At 37.2% G+C, this 18,388-nt stretch overlaps 1 protein-coding gene across 5 annotated transcripts in view; it reads left to right on the top strand.

Annotated features, from left to right (window-relative positions):
- The window catches only part of PLS1 (plastin 1), a 121,423-nt gene that overhangs the window by 71,170 nt on the left and 31,865 nt on the right, over positions 1–18,388 (top strand). For all 5 annotated transcript variants that reach the window (XM_025290641.3, XM_006078004.4, XM_044946357.2 and 2 more), the window contains 4 exons: positions 1,517–1,680; positions 3,514–3,643; positions 9,348–9,480; positions 10,947–11,028. In XM_025290641.3, the coding sequence (XP_025146426.1) occupies positions 1,517–1,680; positions 3,514–3,643; positions 9,348–9,480; positions 10,947–11,028 (509 nt within the window). The remainder of the gene's footprint in view (positions 1–1,516; positions 1,681–3,513; positions 3,644–9,347; positions 9,481–10,946; positions 11,029–18,388) is intronic.

Below are 18,388 nucleotides of genomic sequence, written 5' to 3'. Positions count from 1 at the left end.
TCAAACCCAAACCACAGAGGTTGTAGGGAAGGAGCTGGCATTTAAGCACACAGATGTGTCCATCTTCAGAGCCCAACTCTTAATGTTAGTTTAGTGTGATGGTTAGCACATAACTTTTTCGTGATCTTGTTTAAATACTCCTCGCCACGGTGCTGTCAGGCAGTTAGTCTGCCTCGTCTATTTGTCTATTTCAGAATTATAGGAAGCAATTCTGAACTGGTGATGTACTAAGTAATGAGATTTTACTCTAAATTCAAAGAAAGCAATTATTGCAATATCATGCAATTTAGCTTCCTTTGGAGATCACAGCACTGTTTTGGTTCTTGGTAGATTCTAGTTTAAATTTCCACCATTCTGAACAGTATTAATTCTAAAACTTGTGTTTGAGAGTTTAAAAGAAGTGTCTGTCTTCTCATTCATCCAGTTAATAGTGATGACAGCTCTTTTACTGAGAGGAAAAAGAGACACAGGACGCAAAGTAACGACGACCAGATGAGTGAAGAGAGCCAGTACAGGGTGGATCCAGGCAACTAGCCAACTAATCCTAAACCCTGTTGCCAACTCTGGCCACAAGTGTTTAATGTTGCCTTTCTTCTGTGTCAAGAACTGATAATCCAGTCTCTCGGGAAAACCCAGGGAAGATTATATCAGTGATGACATGAAAACGCCCAGAAACCTAGTTCCATAAATTCAAATGTAGGTGTGAAATTATTTCTTGAACACTTTATCTCAAAATGACCTCAAACATGATTCAGCCTACATAATGATATCATAAATACATAATGAAGAAGCAATGAATTATTGACAAGTGAAACAGAACTGCCACCAAGTGAAATGTAGAACAGAAGTGCCTTATGTGTATTTTACATGATGCACGAATTTGGTATGGAAGGTGGGGCCAGCAGATCCATTTGGTTAAGTTCCAGGAAGAAGTCAAAGTCTGGGTGGGTGCTCCTCTATGACTGTTGCTGCTGTATCTCCCTTAGATACCTGAGACCTCCCCGTGCTTAATTCTTTGTAACTTAGTCATGTGCCAGACTTGAGTTTTTCATCTGTCAGTGCAGTGTTCTTATTACACACTTGAAATATATATGCTCGCCCTGAGTCTATGGGTGGGGGGTAAAGTTCATTAAGAATCTGCCCACAGTGCGGGAGACTCGAGTTCGATCCCTGGGTTGAGAACATCCCCTGGAAGGGAATGGCTACCCACTCCAGGAATCTTGCCTGGGAAATCCCATGGACAGAGGAGACTGGGGGCTACAGTCCGTGGGTTCGCAAAGAGTCCTACACGACTGAGAGACTAACACTTTCACTTTCAAAGTTCATGAAATATGAGTTTTTTGATAAAGTATTTAGCTTACCTTGTACAATTTAGATGCAGGAGAAAAGGTTACTGCCACTAATGAAACAAAGCTGGAAGGTTCTGCCTGCCCATGAATCTCCCAAGCAGCCTTCTGAGTGCACATCTGCCACAAAGTACGAGTGAGATCTGATCATTCGTAATTTATCTTTTTAGATATTGACAACAGTGGGTATGTCAGTGACTATGAACTCCAGGACCTGTTTAAGGAAGCAAGCCTTCCTCTGCCTGGCTACAAGGTGCGCGAGATCGTGGAGAAAATTCTAGCAGTTGCTGACAACAACAAAGATAGCAGAATCAGCTTCGAAGAGTTTGTATCGGTAAGAAATCTAAATCCTCTCCTTGGCTACTGGTGGGTTTGCTTTGAGCAGAATTTTAGTAATGTCATTACTTTCTTTGGTTAAATCTGGCTTCAGAAACCAGAAAAAACACTGCTTTTAAAGGATGATGATGGTAACAATAACAGCAATTTCCACAAATAATTCGTAAAACAAAGGAAAAGTTATTCTTAAATTGTTGGATTTGAAGTCAGGTTTAGATAATAATCATTTATCCTGTATTAAAACTACAGTTGAGTTTAAATGGTTATTGGCTGTCTCTGTAAGCAAAGTATTTTCATATCTTAGTACTTGGTCTTGAGAAGTGAAATATTTTTGTAATTGAAATAGCTAAGATTTGGAAGATATAGCTCCTAGAAACTGGTCGTTTTCTTGTGATAAGTTATATTTGTTCAGTTTCTGTAAATGCCACCCGGTGAATTTTGATACCAGCTTTGGGTTCATTATTAAACTACCTGGAGACTCAGGGAACTGAACAAGATACAAAATAATATATGACTCCACCAATAAAAGAAAAATAGAACTAAATACTGAGTATCATGTATTTTAAACCTCTCAGGCTGAGAGAGATGACTAAGTTGCCGTTGCCAGCTGGCAGTTGATCAAGGGCAGTTGATCACTACCTTCTATCAACAGCACCATGACTGTGCTTTTTGTACAAAAATTAACGAAATAGTTTATTTACTAATATAAGTGAACAGATATTTAGGAAAAAGTAATTGTCTGCTTTCATAGTCTTTATTCGTTGAGCTCCTTTCATACCAGGAACTCTGGTATTATGAGTAATGTGATGAACAAAAAGAGATGTAGCCCCAGCTTTCATGAAGTTTGTAGGTGGAGGGGAAGGCAGAATATCACAGAGAGGTAAAAGATGACTGATACATGCTCTGACAGAGCGAGACAGGTCACTTGAAAGTTTGTGTAGGAGGAATTGAACTTGGTGGGGAGATGAGAGAACACAGAGATTCAGTGAAATGGAACTGTCTCCAATGCTGTGAAGACGGAATTGCGGTCTGAAGGAAGATGTTAAACAGATAAAAGGAGTGGGTGGGGAAAATAAGTAACTGCAAGACGGGCTGAGGTGATGGCATGTGTAGAGCCTCTGTGGCTTTAGGGATAGTAGATGCTCTCAAGCACTTGGGGAAAAAAGCATCAGTGTGGCTGGAGCTGAGATGTTGAGGGTTAGGAATGTGTTTAGACAAGTGAGTCAGGGTCAGATAATCAGGCCCTTGTAGAATTTTTTGTTTTTATCTAAGAGCAAAAGGAAGCCATTGATGTGGGAGGAATAGAGTATGAACTGACATGATCAGATATGCATTGTTTAAAACTCACTCTGGCTGTTGCATGGAGAACTGATTGAATTCAGTCTAGCCAGGCTCCAGAGTGGCCAGTGACAGGACCTGGCAGAGGGCACTTGTTGAAGCCTGTGTAATTTCCTACAAACGCTGACTCCTTGACTTTAACATATACATTGAAGCTGTTCAGATTGGAAAATACCTTCATTAAGACATTTAAAAATCTTTATCATATACTTAGTTATTCTTTAGTTGTTAGTACAAGAGATCACAGCGAGTCTAGATAAACAATTTCAATGTGTACAATTTGAGCTTAATTATAGGTTGTGGTGCAAACCTTTTTCCATTTCATGTTTTTATAAAATGACATGAGGGTTATCTGCCTACACAAGCAATAAATGCAAGAACAACTGATTTGTATTTATTTTTATGTCTTTCCAAATAAATAACTATCTTTTACACAGCAAGGATTTTAATGGCTATCTAATCGAGGGTCAATTTTACTTCTCTCCCATTCCAGCTAATGCAAGAGTTAAAAAGCAAAGACATCAGCAAAACATTCAGAAAAATCATTAACAAGAGGGAAGGGATTACTGCTATAGGAGGAACTTCATCCATTTCCAGTGAGGGCACACAGCATTCTTATTCAGGTAACCAACCACCTGCTCCAAATTTAATCTTTCAGTCACTGGTTCATTCAACAAGTCCTGTATTTCACAGGATCTAAGATGCCATTTATTGTAATTTACACCATTGTTTTATATGCCATTGTTTTATAATGAGACTAAATTATAATGTACCATTAGATTTGAAATGTATCATAATTTCAGAAGTGTCAGAATGAAAAATCCTGGAATTATTTAAGATAGGGAACAGTAAGTGAATGTTTACTGTGTGTTAGACACAGTGGACAAGAGATTAGAAACAGCAAAATAGGGGTTTATATTTTCAGCATTGAATGTGTTTAATCATGACCTTGGGATGGATTTTTCATCCTGACTGGTGACATGAGTTTAGTTTAGACCTATAATTTTAGGGATGGTGGAGAGGTTTATTGGAAGGACTCCCCATTTTGGAGGAGCTGAGATTCCCAATTCATCTTTTATCAGGCAACCCAGTAACTAGTAGAGCACAGCACCTGGTTTGCTTGCTCCGATAGAATCACTGGACCGTTGCCCAGTGGGAGATCCCGAGTCACATGGACTCCGAAGAAGAGACAGCTTGCCCCATGCTAAGGCTGCTTCTCAGGATCAAGATGCCTAAAAACCTTTGGCCCAGTTCTTTTTGTTCATGTTGACATAATTAGAACTATACTCTTGGAATTTTTGATAAAACTCACTTTAAATATTCCCTCTTTCTTTCTTTGAGATCTGAATCTGTTAATTCTCCTCTTGATTCTCTTGCTTTCTAAATGGATTTTCCTCTAATAATACACTCACACTTCTACTCACTGTATATATTTTCCTAACTTTTTCCCACCAGGGAAGTGCAGTGGTGAAGGCAGTGGTCTATAACTCCTACCTCCTTTTTTTGAAAGGTACTTACTCTTTAGCTCCGTTTCTGCCTGTCCATTCTAATGAAATGGCATCTTCATTTTTTATTAAGGTATAATATGCATTTAGCAAATTGCTGCAATCGTTATGTGTATAGTTCAATGAGTTTTCACATGTGTACACATCTTGTAGCTACATTCATGCAGCTGCCCAGTAGATTAACATATAGCATTTTCTTCACCAGGATTATTTCTAGATTATTTAAGTCTAATAATATGTAAATTATTATAATACATAAATACAAAAACTGTATGAAAATAAATGTGCACCATTTTGAGCATTTCATATTACAAAGACTTTCTTGCTTAAAGGACTTTAAATAAAGTAAAATCAGATTTTTTCCCTTAAATTGAAGGAAAAAGAGAAAGTGAGGAAAGGGAGGAAGAGAAGAAGTGAGAGGTTCTGGACTGGTAGAGCTACATGAAAGACAGGAGTAATTTTTCCATTGATTTAAAACATTTCTTTTTGATCTTGTTGGTTCTAGCAGTCATTACTGATTATAAAGGTAACCCAAATGAATGAACCTGTAACCAGTTCATAGATATGGTCATTAAAAAATTTTTAAATACAATTTATTTAAGATAAAAAAAGTTCACCAATTTCTTCCACTCTCCATCACCCCTTGCTTCTTGTAACCACCAGTCTGCTCTCTGTATCTATGAGCTTCAGTTCTGTTTTCCAGATTCTACATTAAAAAAATGAGATTATACATAGCATATACATATAAGTGTATCAGTTCAGTTCAGTTCAGTTGCTCAGTTGTGTCCGACTCTTTGTGACCCCATGAATCGCAGCACGCCAGGCCTCCCTGTCCATCACCAACTCCTGGAGTTCACTCAGACTCACGTCCATCGAGTCAGTGATGCCATCCAGCCATCTCATCCTCTGTCGTCCCCTTCTCCTCCTGCCCCCAATCCCTCCCAGCATCAGAGTCTTTTCCAATGAGTCAACTCTTCGTATGAGGTGGCCAAAGTACTGGAGTTTCAGCTTTAGCATCATTCCTTCCAAAGAAATCCCAGGGCTGATCTCCTTCAGAATGGACTGGTTGGATCTCCTTGCAGTCCATATATATATATATAAAACATATATGTATACATAGCATACATATATAAAACATATACATATGTATGTATGCAAAGCATATATATATATATAAAAAGCATTAACATGCCTCATGCCTCTAGCTGTAACTGTCCACTTTTCTGGTGTCTGTCACCATAGTTTTTTTTACTTATTTATTGAGGTATAAGATGCACAGAGTAAAGTGCATACAGTGCCCTATTGTTAAGTATATGTCTTGATGATTTTTTTATATATGAATACACCCACATAACCATTATTTAGAACCCAACACAGAACATTTAGGGGCTTCCCAGGTACACTAATGGTAAAGAACTTGCCAGCCGATGCAGGAGATGTAAGAGACTTGGATTCAGTCACTGGGTAAGGAAGATCCCCTGGAGAAGGTCAGGGCAACCCACTCCAGTATTCTTGCCTGGAGAATCCCATGGACAGAGGAGCCTGGTGGGCCATAGTCCATAGAGTTGCAGAGTTGGACACAACCAAAGTGATTTTTCACACATGCACAGAACATTTAACTGCTTTTAAGAAAAGGACAACTTTATTGAGACATAATTGGAATATCATGAATCTTTGTAGTTTTTAGTATATTCACAGAGTTGTAGTATATCAGCACCATGTAATTTTAGGACACTTTCATTACCCCAAAGGGAAACCCCATGCTTGTTAGCAATCACTACCCATTTCCCCCTTCCCCCAGCCTTGGGCGACCATTAATCTACTTTTTATTTCCATAGATTTGCCTATTCTGGAAATTTCATAGAGACGGAATTATACAGTAATGACTTTTCACCTGACAGGCTTCTTCCCTAGCAGAATATTTTCAAGGATCATTCATATTGTGGCATGTATTGTACATCATTCTTTTTTATGGCTGAATCATTTCTGTTCTGTTGCTAATATCATGTTTTGTTTATCCTTTCATCTGCTGATAGACACTTGAGTTGTTTCCACTTTTTGGCTATCATGAATAATACTGTGTGAACACTTGTGTCCACATTTTTGTGTGGACATATGCTTTGAATTCTCTAAGGTATATACCCAGGAGTAGTCATTTGTTAACTCTATGTTTAACGTTTTAAAGAACTACCAAACTGTTTTCCAAAGTGACCACAGCATTTACATTCCCACAAGCAATGTATGAAAGTCCCAATTTCTTCCCACAACGACATTTGTTATTGTCAATTTTGTTTATTACAACCATCCAGGTGTTGTAAAGTGATATCTCTTTTCTGGTTCCTATCAGTTCAGCTCAGTTCAGTTGCTCAGTCATGTCCGACTCTTTGTGACCCCATGGACTGCAGCACGCCAGGCCTCCCTGTCCGTCTCCAACTACCTGAGTTTACTCAAACTCAAGTCCATTGAGTCAGTGATGCCTTCCAACCATCTCCTCCCCAGTCATCCCCTTCTCCTGCCTTCAGTCTTTCCCAGCATCAGGGTCTTTTCTAATGAGTCAGTTCTTCGCATCAGGTGGCCAAAATCTTGGAGTTTCAGCTTCAGCATCAGTCCTTCCAATGAATATTCAGGACTGATTTCCTTTAGGATGGACTGGTTGGATCTCCTTACAATCCAAGGGACTCTTAAGAGTCTTGTCCAACATCACAGTTCAAGAGCATCAATTCTTCAGTGCTCAGCTTTCTTTATAATCCAACTATAAAGAAATAATAATAATAATAAAATAATTTCTTTCTCTTTTCCCGCCCATTTTTTCATACCTATTAAAAATATATCTTTTAAATAGTTCCTTCTCCATAAATAGCCTTTTGTTGATCAACCTGATGAGAAATTATTCTTTCTTTAAATTCTTTGAAACATTGCTTGTATCTCTCTTGTGGTATGTTCATTTATTGCATTTCTTCATATATCTGTTTTATTATTACCTTAAAAATTCCTTGATGGGAGTTATAACATCTTCAGTTCAATTCAGTCGCTCAGTCGTGTCTGACTCTTTGTGACCCCATGAATCACAGCACACCAGGCCTCCTTGTCCATCACCAACTCCCAGAGTTCACCCAAACTCACGTGCATCGAGTCGGTGATGCCATCTAGCCATCTTATCCTGTCATCCCCTTCTCCTCCTGTCTCCAATCCCTCCCAGCATCAGGGTCTTTTCCAATGAGTCAACTCTTTGCATGAGGTGGCCAAAGTACTGGAGTTTCAGCCTCACCATCAGTCCTCCCAATGAACACCCAGGACTGGTCTGCTTTAAGATGGACTGATTGGATCTCCTTGCAGTCCAAGGGACTCTCAAGAGTCTTCTCCAACACCACAGTTAAAAGCATCAATTCTTCGGCGCTCAGCTTTCTTCACAGTCCAACTCTCACATGTCTCACATGACATGACCACTGGAAAAACCATAGCCTTGACTAGATGGACCTTTGTTGGCAAAGTAATGTCTCTGCTTTGAATATGCTATCTAGGTTGGTCATAACTTTCCTTCCAAGGAGTAAGCGTCTTTTAATTTCATGGCTGCAGTCACCATCTACAGTGATTTTGGAGCCCCCCAAAATAAAGTCTGACACTGTTTCCACTGTTTCCCCATCTATTTCCCATGAAGTGATGGGACCAGATGCCATGATCTTCGTTTTCTGAATGTTCAGCTTTAAGTCAACTTTTTCACTCTCCTCTTTCACTTTCATCAAAAGGCTTTTTAGTTCCTCTTCACTTTCTGCCATAAGGGTGGTGTCATCTGCATATCTGAGGTTATTGATATTTCTCTGGGCAGTCTTGATTCCAGCTTGTTCTTCTCTTTAAATCCACTGATTTAAATCCACTTTAAATCTACTGATTTAAAGATAAGTCCCTAAGGAGGTATGTATAGTGAGGCAAGAAGATAAGAAGGCAGATAATGATCTGTACAAAAGTAAATATTTATGTCTTTGTTGGTTGATTGTGATAGATTAAATTTTGAGAGTACCTGCCAAATATGCCTTTAGGAAATTACCTAGTTCTAGGAATTAGGGCAGTAAACAGGAAGTCCAGCTACCCTGTGATGGAAATGAGCATTATTTTCTTTCAGATTTTGTTAAATCAGTTTTATGCTTACAGAATAATAATAAAACAGTAGAACAATTTTCCTTTAAGTTCCTTCCTACTTTCTTCACTGCATAGCCCACCAATATTTTTCTGCCTAAAGATAAATATTCCCATGCTAGAAGCCACAGCTTGAGAAGTTGAGGATGAAGATGGCTGATAGTCATACTGGTATTTAAATGTGTCAGTTTCCTTATAATAGAAATTCCACAGAAATGGAGCTATTTTATTAATTAAATAACTCAATTAAAATTAGTATTTCTGTTGTAAGTTACAAATCACAACTTTATGAAAAATTTTTTTGTGGGGGAGGTGGAATTGACTGATGTGATTATTTGTTTCTTACATTTTCCCCTTGGGATGTGTGCGTGTGTGTGCATGAATTGACCTCTGATGTTTGGTTCCTGATCCATTAAGTCTCAGAAGAAATATATGTGAAAAGTTTTAGAATCAAACCAAATATTTATTGTGCTCATTTAAACTATATGCCTTCCTTGTCCCTAATATATTGATGAAAAAGTGGAATAAATTCCTCTTTCTCCTTAAACCTAAGCCCTCTTAAACCCTTTAGTGTTTCAGTAGAGTTTTTTAAATTGGCATTTATTATTTTTGAACATAAATTTTAAAGTATATTTTTGTAGTGCAGTAGGTGAAATGAGGTATGGCAACTAAGATTTTCTGTTTTCAGAGGAAGAAAAAGTGGCTTTTGTTAACTGGATAAACAAAGCCCTGGAGAATGACCCTGACTGTAAGCATCTCATACCGATGAACCCCAATGATGACAGTCTGTTCAAATCACTTGCTGATGGCATCCTTCTTTGGTGAGTTGAGCACTGGGTTAAGGGAGCTGTGTTCTTACTCTCTCCACCGAAGAGCAGTCAATGAAAACTACAATTCAGTGAGTCCACTGTTGTTTGAAATTAGTTAACAAGTAGTACACAGTTCTTGAAGTTTTTATATTGCATAGAAAATTAAGTACAATATGTTTTTCAAGATTTTCCTTCAAATGCAGTCTCTTATTTGGTATCTTTTTCATTTATTTTCTTAATTATGCCAGGAAACCTTTACCTCTCCAATGCACTTAATAATGTTCAAAGGGTTTCTTTTTTCTTTTTTTTTTTGGCTGCATGTGGCACGTGGGATCTTAGTTCCCTGACCAGAGACTGAACCCGGGCCACAGCAGTGAAAGCTCTGAGTCCAAACCACTGGACTGCCAGGAAATTCCTCGGAATTTTTTTTTTTCTTCACTTATCAATAAGGGGGTGTTGATCATTGACTAGGACTGAAACATGAGGAACTATAATAGAAATATATACCTCATTTGTGCTTACATCAGATTAATATTTTAATTCAATATTGTATTCATGGCTCTTTGCAATCTGTTTCTGCTTACTAGACTGTAAACTCTCTAAAGCCATTATCTTTGCCCTTGGTTGTGTGTACTGAAGTCCCAGCATACTTCTTTGTAAAAACGAGATGTCTTGTATTTTTTAAGTTTATAAAAATACAGAAAACGTTCAAAGAAGAAAATAACCACCATGAATATTAACAGCCATAAGAAGCTATTATCGATATTTTGGCACATTTCCTCAGTCTTTTTTCTGTGTTTACTTAAAAAGAAAAAACTACCCAGAATTACGGGATATTAATTTTCAAGACATTCAGTTCAGTTCAGTTCAGTCGCTCAGTCGTGTCCGACTCTTTGTGACCCCATGAATTGTATCTTATTCCACCTACAATTCAGATCTCTTCCTCTAACCTTCAGAGTAAATTGCTATTATGAATTGAATGGGTGTTTTCTTATCTGTGTTTCATAATGTAAAACGTATTTTAAAACACAGAAGTAAAATTTATGTTAGTTTCTTTTAAAATGTGTGAATTATTGAAATTTTCGGTCAAGTCTCTGCTCTTTATTTTTCTGCAACAACAGTAATTTTAACACTGTTGATACCACTATATGAAATTTGACTTCTTAAGGATTTTTTGTTTTATATTTCAGGCTGCTGAATGTCAGTGATCGTTAAATGAAATAAAAGCAAGAGTCATATAAAGATAATGCAAGACTGAAAAAATTAGAAGAAATGCTAAGATTACTATTACAGTGAATGATGAATTTGATTTAGATTAGGGAATATTTCTTAGATTTTTAAAATTAAATCCCTGAGATGAAGTATATTTTAAAGAAATGGATTATTACTTTTCAAAATTTAACTTTTTTGTTTACTTACAAAAATAAACTAAAAACATTTGAGTGTCTTAAACTGATTTATTCCCATTTTCTCTTTAGCAAAATGATCAACTTATCTGAACCAGATACAATTGATGAAAGAGCCATTAATAAGAAAAAGCTCACCCCCTTCACTATTTCTGTAAGTATTTGTCCTTTGCTGGTAATCATCTTACTGTAAGGATCATGGATCCCTTATGAATTGATCTTTAGGTCCAGGCAAAACCATTCATTTAATCTATTTTTGGTTTCCTATAAAAGCTAGATTTTTACTAAGTAAAAATTCAGCTGAATTTTTTTTAATGAAGAAATTAAGATTCAGACTATGTTGGATGAAATTTCTTAAGAAAATAGTATTCAGATTCAGTTATTGTAATTATTAAGTTATTTTTATTAATGAATATTTGCTTGGTGCTAGTGTTCTTGTTGGTTGAGATAAAAATACTCCATAGTTTTACCACATCTTTTACCATTGCACAAAATTTTAACCATTTTTTGGTACCAAACTGTTTTGTAGTCAGCTTCTCCATTCAGATCTTGTTAAAATTCAGGAATTTATAGTCACCACAGTTTTCCCCTTAAAATCTCTGGCTTAATAGGAGAATATCATATTAAGTACATTTTAGGTATCAGACACTGTCCTAAACACACCACATGAATTACCCTGTGACTTCTCCCAGCAGCCTTAAAATAAAGTAGATACTCTGATTTTACAGATGAGGAAACCGAGGCACTGAGAGATTACACATTGGACGAGCCATGATCCCAGTAGTCTAGCTCCAGAGCCCATCCTTTAAGGAATTTTACTTATATGTATTTAATTTTTTTTTTGGCTGCATGTGTGGGATCTCAGTTCCCAGACCAGGTATTGGAACCCATTTCCCCTGAGTGGAAGTGCAGAGTCTTAACCTCTGGACTGCCAGGGAAGTCCCTGTATCCATCCTTTTAATCATCAGCTGCCACTCTCCTGAGGTGGTAGTAATAAGCAACTAGTTAATATGCAAATCACAGCTGTAGCTATTAAAAATGAGCTACTGCTAAGCTGTTTCCTTCATTTCTATTGGCAGGGTATAATTCTTGATTTTGCTAAGGTTATTAAGTCTCTTCTATAAGGAAGCTACATGCTTTAGAGCAGTGGTACTTGGTTAGTCTCAGACTAAGGGTTCCTCCCATTTCCTGTTATCCTTAAGAAGTATATAATTGGTTGTTGAATAATATGGCTTTCTTGACCCTCACTTTCCAGTAATGTTGCATGTTCCTAGCAGAAACTATTATTCTTGAAGAAGCTCCTTTCAGATTGTAATGGCCAGAAGTTTATTTTCTTTCCCATCTTGTGTCAGATGTGAAAGAAATACCTATCATCTAATACCTATCATTGTTGAAAATACTCATATTTATCTTTTTAGGATACTTGTCACACAATTTTTTATGTTCCTGAATCTGAAATGCAACATCTCTTACTATTGTATAAATTAATTTTTAAATTAATTTATTAAAAATTTAAATATTGCTTCTAATACTTACATGTCATGCATTTGGAGAAAATAAAGAAAAAATGTTCTGCAACTATTTTGCAATAACTATAGGATGTGTCTGAGGGACTGTTTAATATTTCTATTTTTAAAGGTAACATTCTTCTACCAATATGAGTAGGGTTAATAGTCGAGGTCTTTAGGATGCTTGAAAAAGAGTACTAACGTAGAATGAGAAAAGACAGTCTTCTCGGAAGAGGCAAAGTGTTATTGTGATTGTTAAATCAGTTTTGTTTACTCAGTAATTTTAGAGCTCTGGGAATAGATCTGCCAGAAAGCTACCAGTTTCCCATGAAACTTATCTCAAAGAAGCCTAATACATTTGTAAAAGATTGTGATAGTATAGTTTTTCACCTCACGATGATAGGTTTATGATGTATCAAGAGGTATGAAAAGAGAGAAATATAAAAGGATGAAAATGACGTACGGTGACTATGAAGGCAAGGGAAAGGGACCGATCAAGTAGCTGATAGCAGGATTCATGTATGATCTTGGAGACTTATCTCTCTTCCTACCCAGTGTGTTACAGAGCTGCATTCTTTGGATTGTTTACCATTATTGGAAAAAGTTATGTAAAAGTCTGAAACATAGATGTCAATGATTTAAGGACCTAAAAGTCAGGAAACTAATCCAAGAGTAGGTACGGGAGATTGAATCTGTTCCTTATAAATGCAAAAAATCCATTGTAATTGATATATTCACATATATACAAAGTTGTATGTATATACTTTACCCTTACATTTGTATACAAATGTACAAACACATGTATTAGTCTTCATTTCAATTATAGTTTAAGTAGGGAAAACATAAATCTCATTTGTATGTTGCAAATGGAGTAAAAGTGATGGTATGTAAAATAAGAATGAAATCTGAATAACAAATAATGCCTTTGTCCTTACTGACTCAAGAAATATATAACAGAGCCCTCTAAAAAATGATTAACAAAAGAGGACTTATCTGGAATTGAAGCCTTATTGGCAATGAAAATTTGCAAGGTGGAATGAATGAAAAGAGAGAAAAGTTGCAGTCCCTATTTGAGACTGTTAAAACTCCCATGTTTGCTTGAGTCTTCTGTTAATATCTCTGTAAGGTAAGATACCCTATTTTACAGGTTAAGACACTGAAACACAAGGAGGAACAAGCACTTCTCTAATGTCTCAGTTGCTGGAGGTTCCCCAGTGTCCTTGTCTATCCCCACTAACACAGGTCTTCAGGAAGAAAGGCTGAGCATGACGGGCAGTTGTCCATGACAGAACTTGGAGAACAACCTCTGGGTGGGGTTCTCCTGTTACATCTTATTCTTCAGAATTGACTCTAGACAATAGCAGTCATTCTAGTCCCTCATCACCAGTAGGGCAATATTGTATTTCAGTTCAGTCAGTCAGTTCAGTTGCTCAGTTGTGTCCGACTCTGCAACCCTGTGGACTGCAGCACACCAGGCTTCCCTGTCCATCACCAACTTCTGGAGCTTACTCAAACTTATGTCCATCGAGTTGGTGATGCCATCCAACCATCTTGTCTTCTGTTGTCCCCTTCTTCTCCTGCCTTCAATCTTTCCCAACATCAGGGTCTTTTTCCAGTGAGTCAGTTCTTCGCATGAGGTGGCCAAAGTATTGGAGTTTCAGCCTCACCATCAGTCCTTCCAATGAATATTCAGGACTGATTTCCTTTAGGACTGAGTGGTTGGATCTCCTTGCAGTCCAAGGGACTCTCAAGAGTCTTCTGCAACATCACAGTTCAAAAGCATCAATTCTTCGGCACTCAGCTTTCTTTATGGTCAAACTCTCACATCCATACATGACTACTGGAAAAACCATAGCTTTGACTATATGGACCTTTGTTGGTATTGTATTTACCAATTAGAAACTACCATTTATTTGAGGAAGCACATTTTCACTCCTTATTTTCAATCATTTTTTTGCCAATTACTTTTAAGTCATTTGCAATACTTGTAAAACCAACATTTCTGAGTAAAATTAACATCAAAAGCTGGTTCTCCACATGTCACCAACATAACTTGTAGATATGACAAAGCTGAGTTTCACTGCTTACAGTAGTAAGAGAAAACACCACCTGCAAACCTGTAGCAGTGTCTTTAGGCTGAGGTTGGAACTGGAATTCTGGTTGAAGCTGGGTCTTGCACTGTGGGCAAGGGGAAGAGAGGGAATGGATGACTAGGTAAGGATCATGACACAGCAGTCAGGACTGGTGGAAATTGCAAGGGACAGATTTGAAGGTGGAGTCAAAGAATCTTTAGAGTATTAACTGTCTATTGATGTTTTCCACTGAAGATCTTCCAAGTAGTACCTGCAATGAACAAACAAATACTCTGCTGCTTCTCCTAGAAGGGTAAAATCATGCCAGTAAGACAGACAAATAAGTGCAAAATCACGTTAAGATGTGGCTTTCTTATCACTGTCCAGGCTGAGAGAAGCAGTGGAAGATTTTGGTTCTCACTCGTTGTTACAGTCAGTTTGGTGAAATTACATTTCTTTTGGCTACAGTACCATGATGTCAATGTAAGGTGTCACTCTAAGATTAACACTATTCCTGGAACCATTTTCAGTATGGTTCCTTCCCCAACATTCAGGGGAATCACTACTGGAACAAACATCCTTTATGTTCTTGGAAAAGAAGACAGAAAAATATTACTGGTCTAGCATGAATTGGTAGAGGCTGTCTCTTGAAAGTTAAATTGATTTGATTTAAGATAATTAAACATATGAAAATAACCTTCTGAATAGAAAATATTTCAAATTTACCAATAATATTGTCATATTTATCATGTTTATTTAGGTTGTAAATATATTGAAGAATCCTCTGGTTCTGCCTTCTTTTGGGAGAACTGAATTTTAAATGAACATTGCTTAATTCCACTACAAAATAATTTAATTGCAAGTGCTTACTTTAATTACCCTTGACTGAACCCCAAGAGACACAGCCATTTACTTGGAGCCGAGCAAGATAAATTGCTTCAGCATACTGCAAGAGGAAGCCACTGAAATAATTACTCTGCTTTGTAAGCCTTTGTGTAGCTTCTGGCTAATAAACATAAAAATTTAAACAAACATGGAAGCAGGGGCCCCACCCTAACACGGACTATAGCAATATAAGAGGAAAAGACAATCTCTATTTTCTCCCAAAAGAAAATCAAACACAATTAACAATAAATCCCCTAGGTCTTAAAGTTATCGCTTCTTAACTTCTGTGAATTTAAAGTCTGACTGTATCGATTATTTGTTGCCATTAAATGGCCACAAAAACAGTGCCTAGTAGCAAATGGTGTCTTTCCAAAGGGTGAAAAAGTGATTGGGAAAAAAGTCATCGCTACATACTATGCATGTGTTATTTCTAGGGAAGAAATTTGCAAAGGGAATAAAAAAAGTAGCTAAAAGCCAAGGTAACTCTGAATTTTTCTAATTCATTGTCTTTTCCAATTTGCTGCCATGTGTTGTCCCAAACTATTTTTTGTTGTTGTTTGGTGGTTCTTTTTCTGTACATTTGTGTTTCTGATCACTGGTACAGCATTGATCAGTGAAGTTGCTCAGTCGTGTCTGACTCTTTGCAATCCCATGGACTGGAGCCTACCAGGCTCCTCCATCCATGGAATTTTCCAGACAAGGAATTTTCCAGAAGGAAATGGGTTGCCATTTCCTTCTCCAGGGAATCTTCCCGACCCGGGGATCGAACTCCGGTCTCATGCATTGCAGGCAGACACTTGACCGTCTGAGCTACCAGGGAAGCTGGATAGATGACAACTAAAGGAAAAATTAATATTAATTAAATATTGTTTTCAATTAAGCTTTTAGATTAAAATTAATGGCATATTTGGATAAAAAAAAACTTTGAGTTACTTGCCTCTACTCCTGCCATTTTATTCCCTTCTGTCACACTGAGTGGATCTTAGTTCTCCAACCAGAGATCACACCTCCCCCCTGTATTGGAAGCATGAGTCTTAATCTCTAGACCACCAGGAAAGTCCCTCTAACCTAGCCTTTACCATGACGGTTGTGAAATTGTTTCTTCAACTCCAGCACTTCTCCACATGTACCAGTCATTTATTATTTGGCATTCTTCTGTAACCCAGAGACCTCTCTTTTTTCTCTCTCCTTCTTTCTCCTTTTCTATCATTGATATGGACTTAGGAATTCCTATTTTTTTCCAGTAGCTTAATTCATTAGCATTCTTGATTATTTTGGTACTTAAATCATTCCAGGTTTGGCCGTAGAGAGCACCTTCAAGGTGTTTCTTTTCCCTTTTTTTCATTGTTGTAAATTACACATAAAATTTACCATTTTAGTCATTTTTGAGTGTATAGATCTGTGGCATTAAATTCATTCACACATATGAATTCATCAATAACATTCTTCTCCAGAGCCCTTCTCATCTTCCTAAAGTATAATTCTATACACATTATGTAATAATTCCCCATTCTCTACTCCCCCATCCCCTGGCTATCACCATTCCACTTTCTGTCTCCATGAATTTGGCTACTCCAGGTACCTCATATTGGAATCAGAATAGTTATTTGTGTGTGTGTGACCAGCTTATTTCACTTAGCATAATGTCTTCAATGGAGAAGGAAATAGTAACCCACTCCAGTGTTCTTGCCTGGAGAATTCCATGGGCAGAGGAGCCTGGTGGGCTACAGTCCATGGGGTCGCAAAGTTTTAAAAAGTCTGTGCTATCTTATTGTAGGAGAAACATTTCACTATAATGCCTTCAAGGTTCACCCATTTCATAGCATATGTCAGTATTCTCTTCATTTCTAAAGCTGAATAACATTCTGTTGTATGTCTACACTATATCTTATTTGACTGTTTAAAATGATGGACACTTGGATTGTTTCCACCTTTTGACTTTTGTGAATAATGCTGCTATGAACATGGGTATACAAATAATCTAAGTCCTTGCTCACAGTTTTTTGAGTATATACCTAGAAGTGGATTTGCTGAATTACATGGTGCCACCATACTTTTCGCTCAGTTGTGTCTGACTCTTTGTGACCCCAAGGACTGTAGCCTGCCAGACTTCTCTGTCCATGGATTTCTCCAGGCAAGAATACTGGAGTGGCTTGCCATTCCCATCTCCATGGTATCTTCCTGACCCCAGGATAGAACTCAGATTTCATGTATTGCAGGCAGATTCTTTACCATCTGAGCCTCTAGGGAAGTTCCAAGATGACATGGTAATTCTATGTTTAATTTTTTGAAGAATTGCCATACAGTTTTCCATGGAAATTCCACCATTTTATATTCTCACTAGGAATGCACTAGGGTTCAAATTTATTCACATCCTCTCTAGCACTTGTTATTTTGTTTGTTTTTTTAATAACAGACATCCTGATGGATAGAAAATGGTATCTCCTTGTGGGTTTGATTGACACTTCCCTAATGATTTCTCCTGTTGATCATCTTTTCAGGTGCTTACTGTCCATTTGATATCTTCTTCAGAGAAATTCATGCCCTTTGCCCATATTGTAATCAGGTTGTTTGGTTTTTTGTTGTTGGGTTGTAGGCGTTCTTCCTCTGTTGACATAATCAGAGCTCATACTCTTAATAATAATAATAAATATGTAATAATAATATGTAAATATATGTAATAACAATATGTAACAATAAACATTATTATATCAATATATGTTATAACATATGTTATATTATTAGTTAATAATAAATATGTAACTGTATGTCAGGGAATGATAAAGAGTAAAATAAAGAATAATGAGTGCCAGCAAAGAGTGTGGTGATGTGGTGATGCTTGTTATTTCATGTAGAATAATCAGAGAAAGCCATTTTTAGAGCTGGAACAGAGTGAGTGACAGGACACAGTGGGACATAGAGAACATTTGATGGGTTTTAAAGCCAGGGAACATGGTCAGGTTCTTATTTTCCCAAGATCACAGGGTACTTAAAGTACCTAAGTATAGGTGGATTGTAGAAAGTAAGTCTGAGCATGGGTATTAGGAAG

Source organism: Bubalus bubalis, chromosome 1, assembly GCF_019923935.1.
Source record: "Bubalus bubalis isolate 160015118507 breed Murrah chromosome 1, NDDB_SH_1, whole genome shotgun sequence".
Lineage (NCBI taxonomy): Eukaryota > Metazoa > Chordata > Mammalia > Artiodactyla > Bovidae > Bubalus > Bubalus bubalis.
Note: the sequence above shows the minus strand (reverse complement) of the source record. Positions and strands in the feature narration are given on the sequence as shown.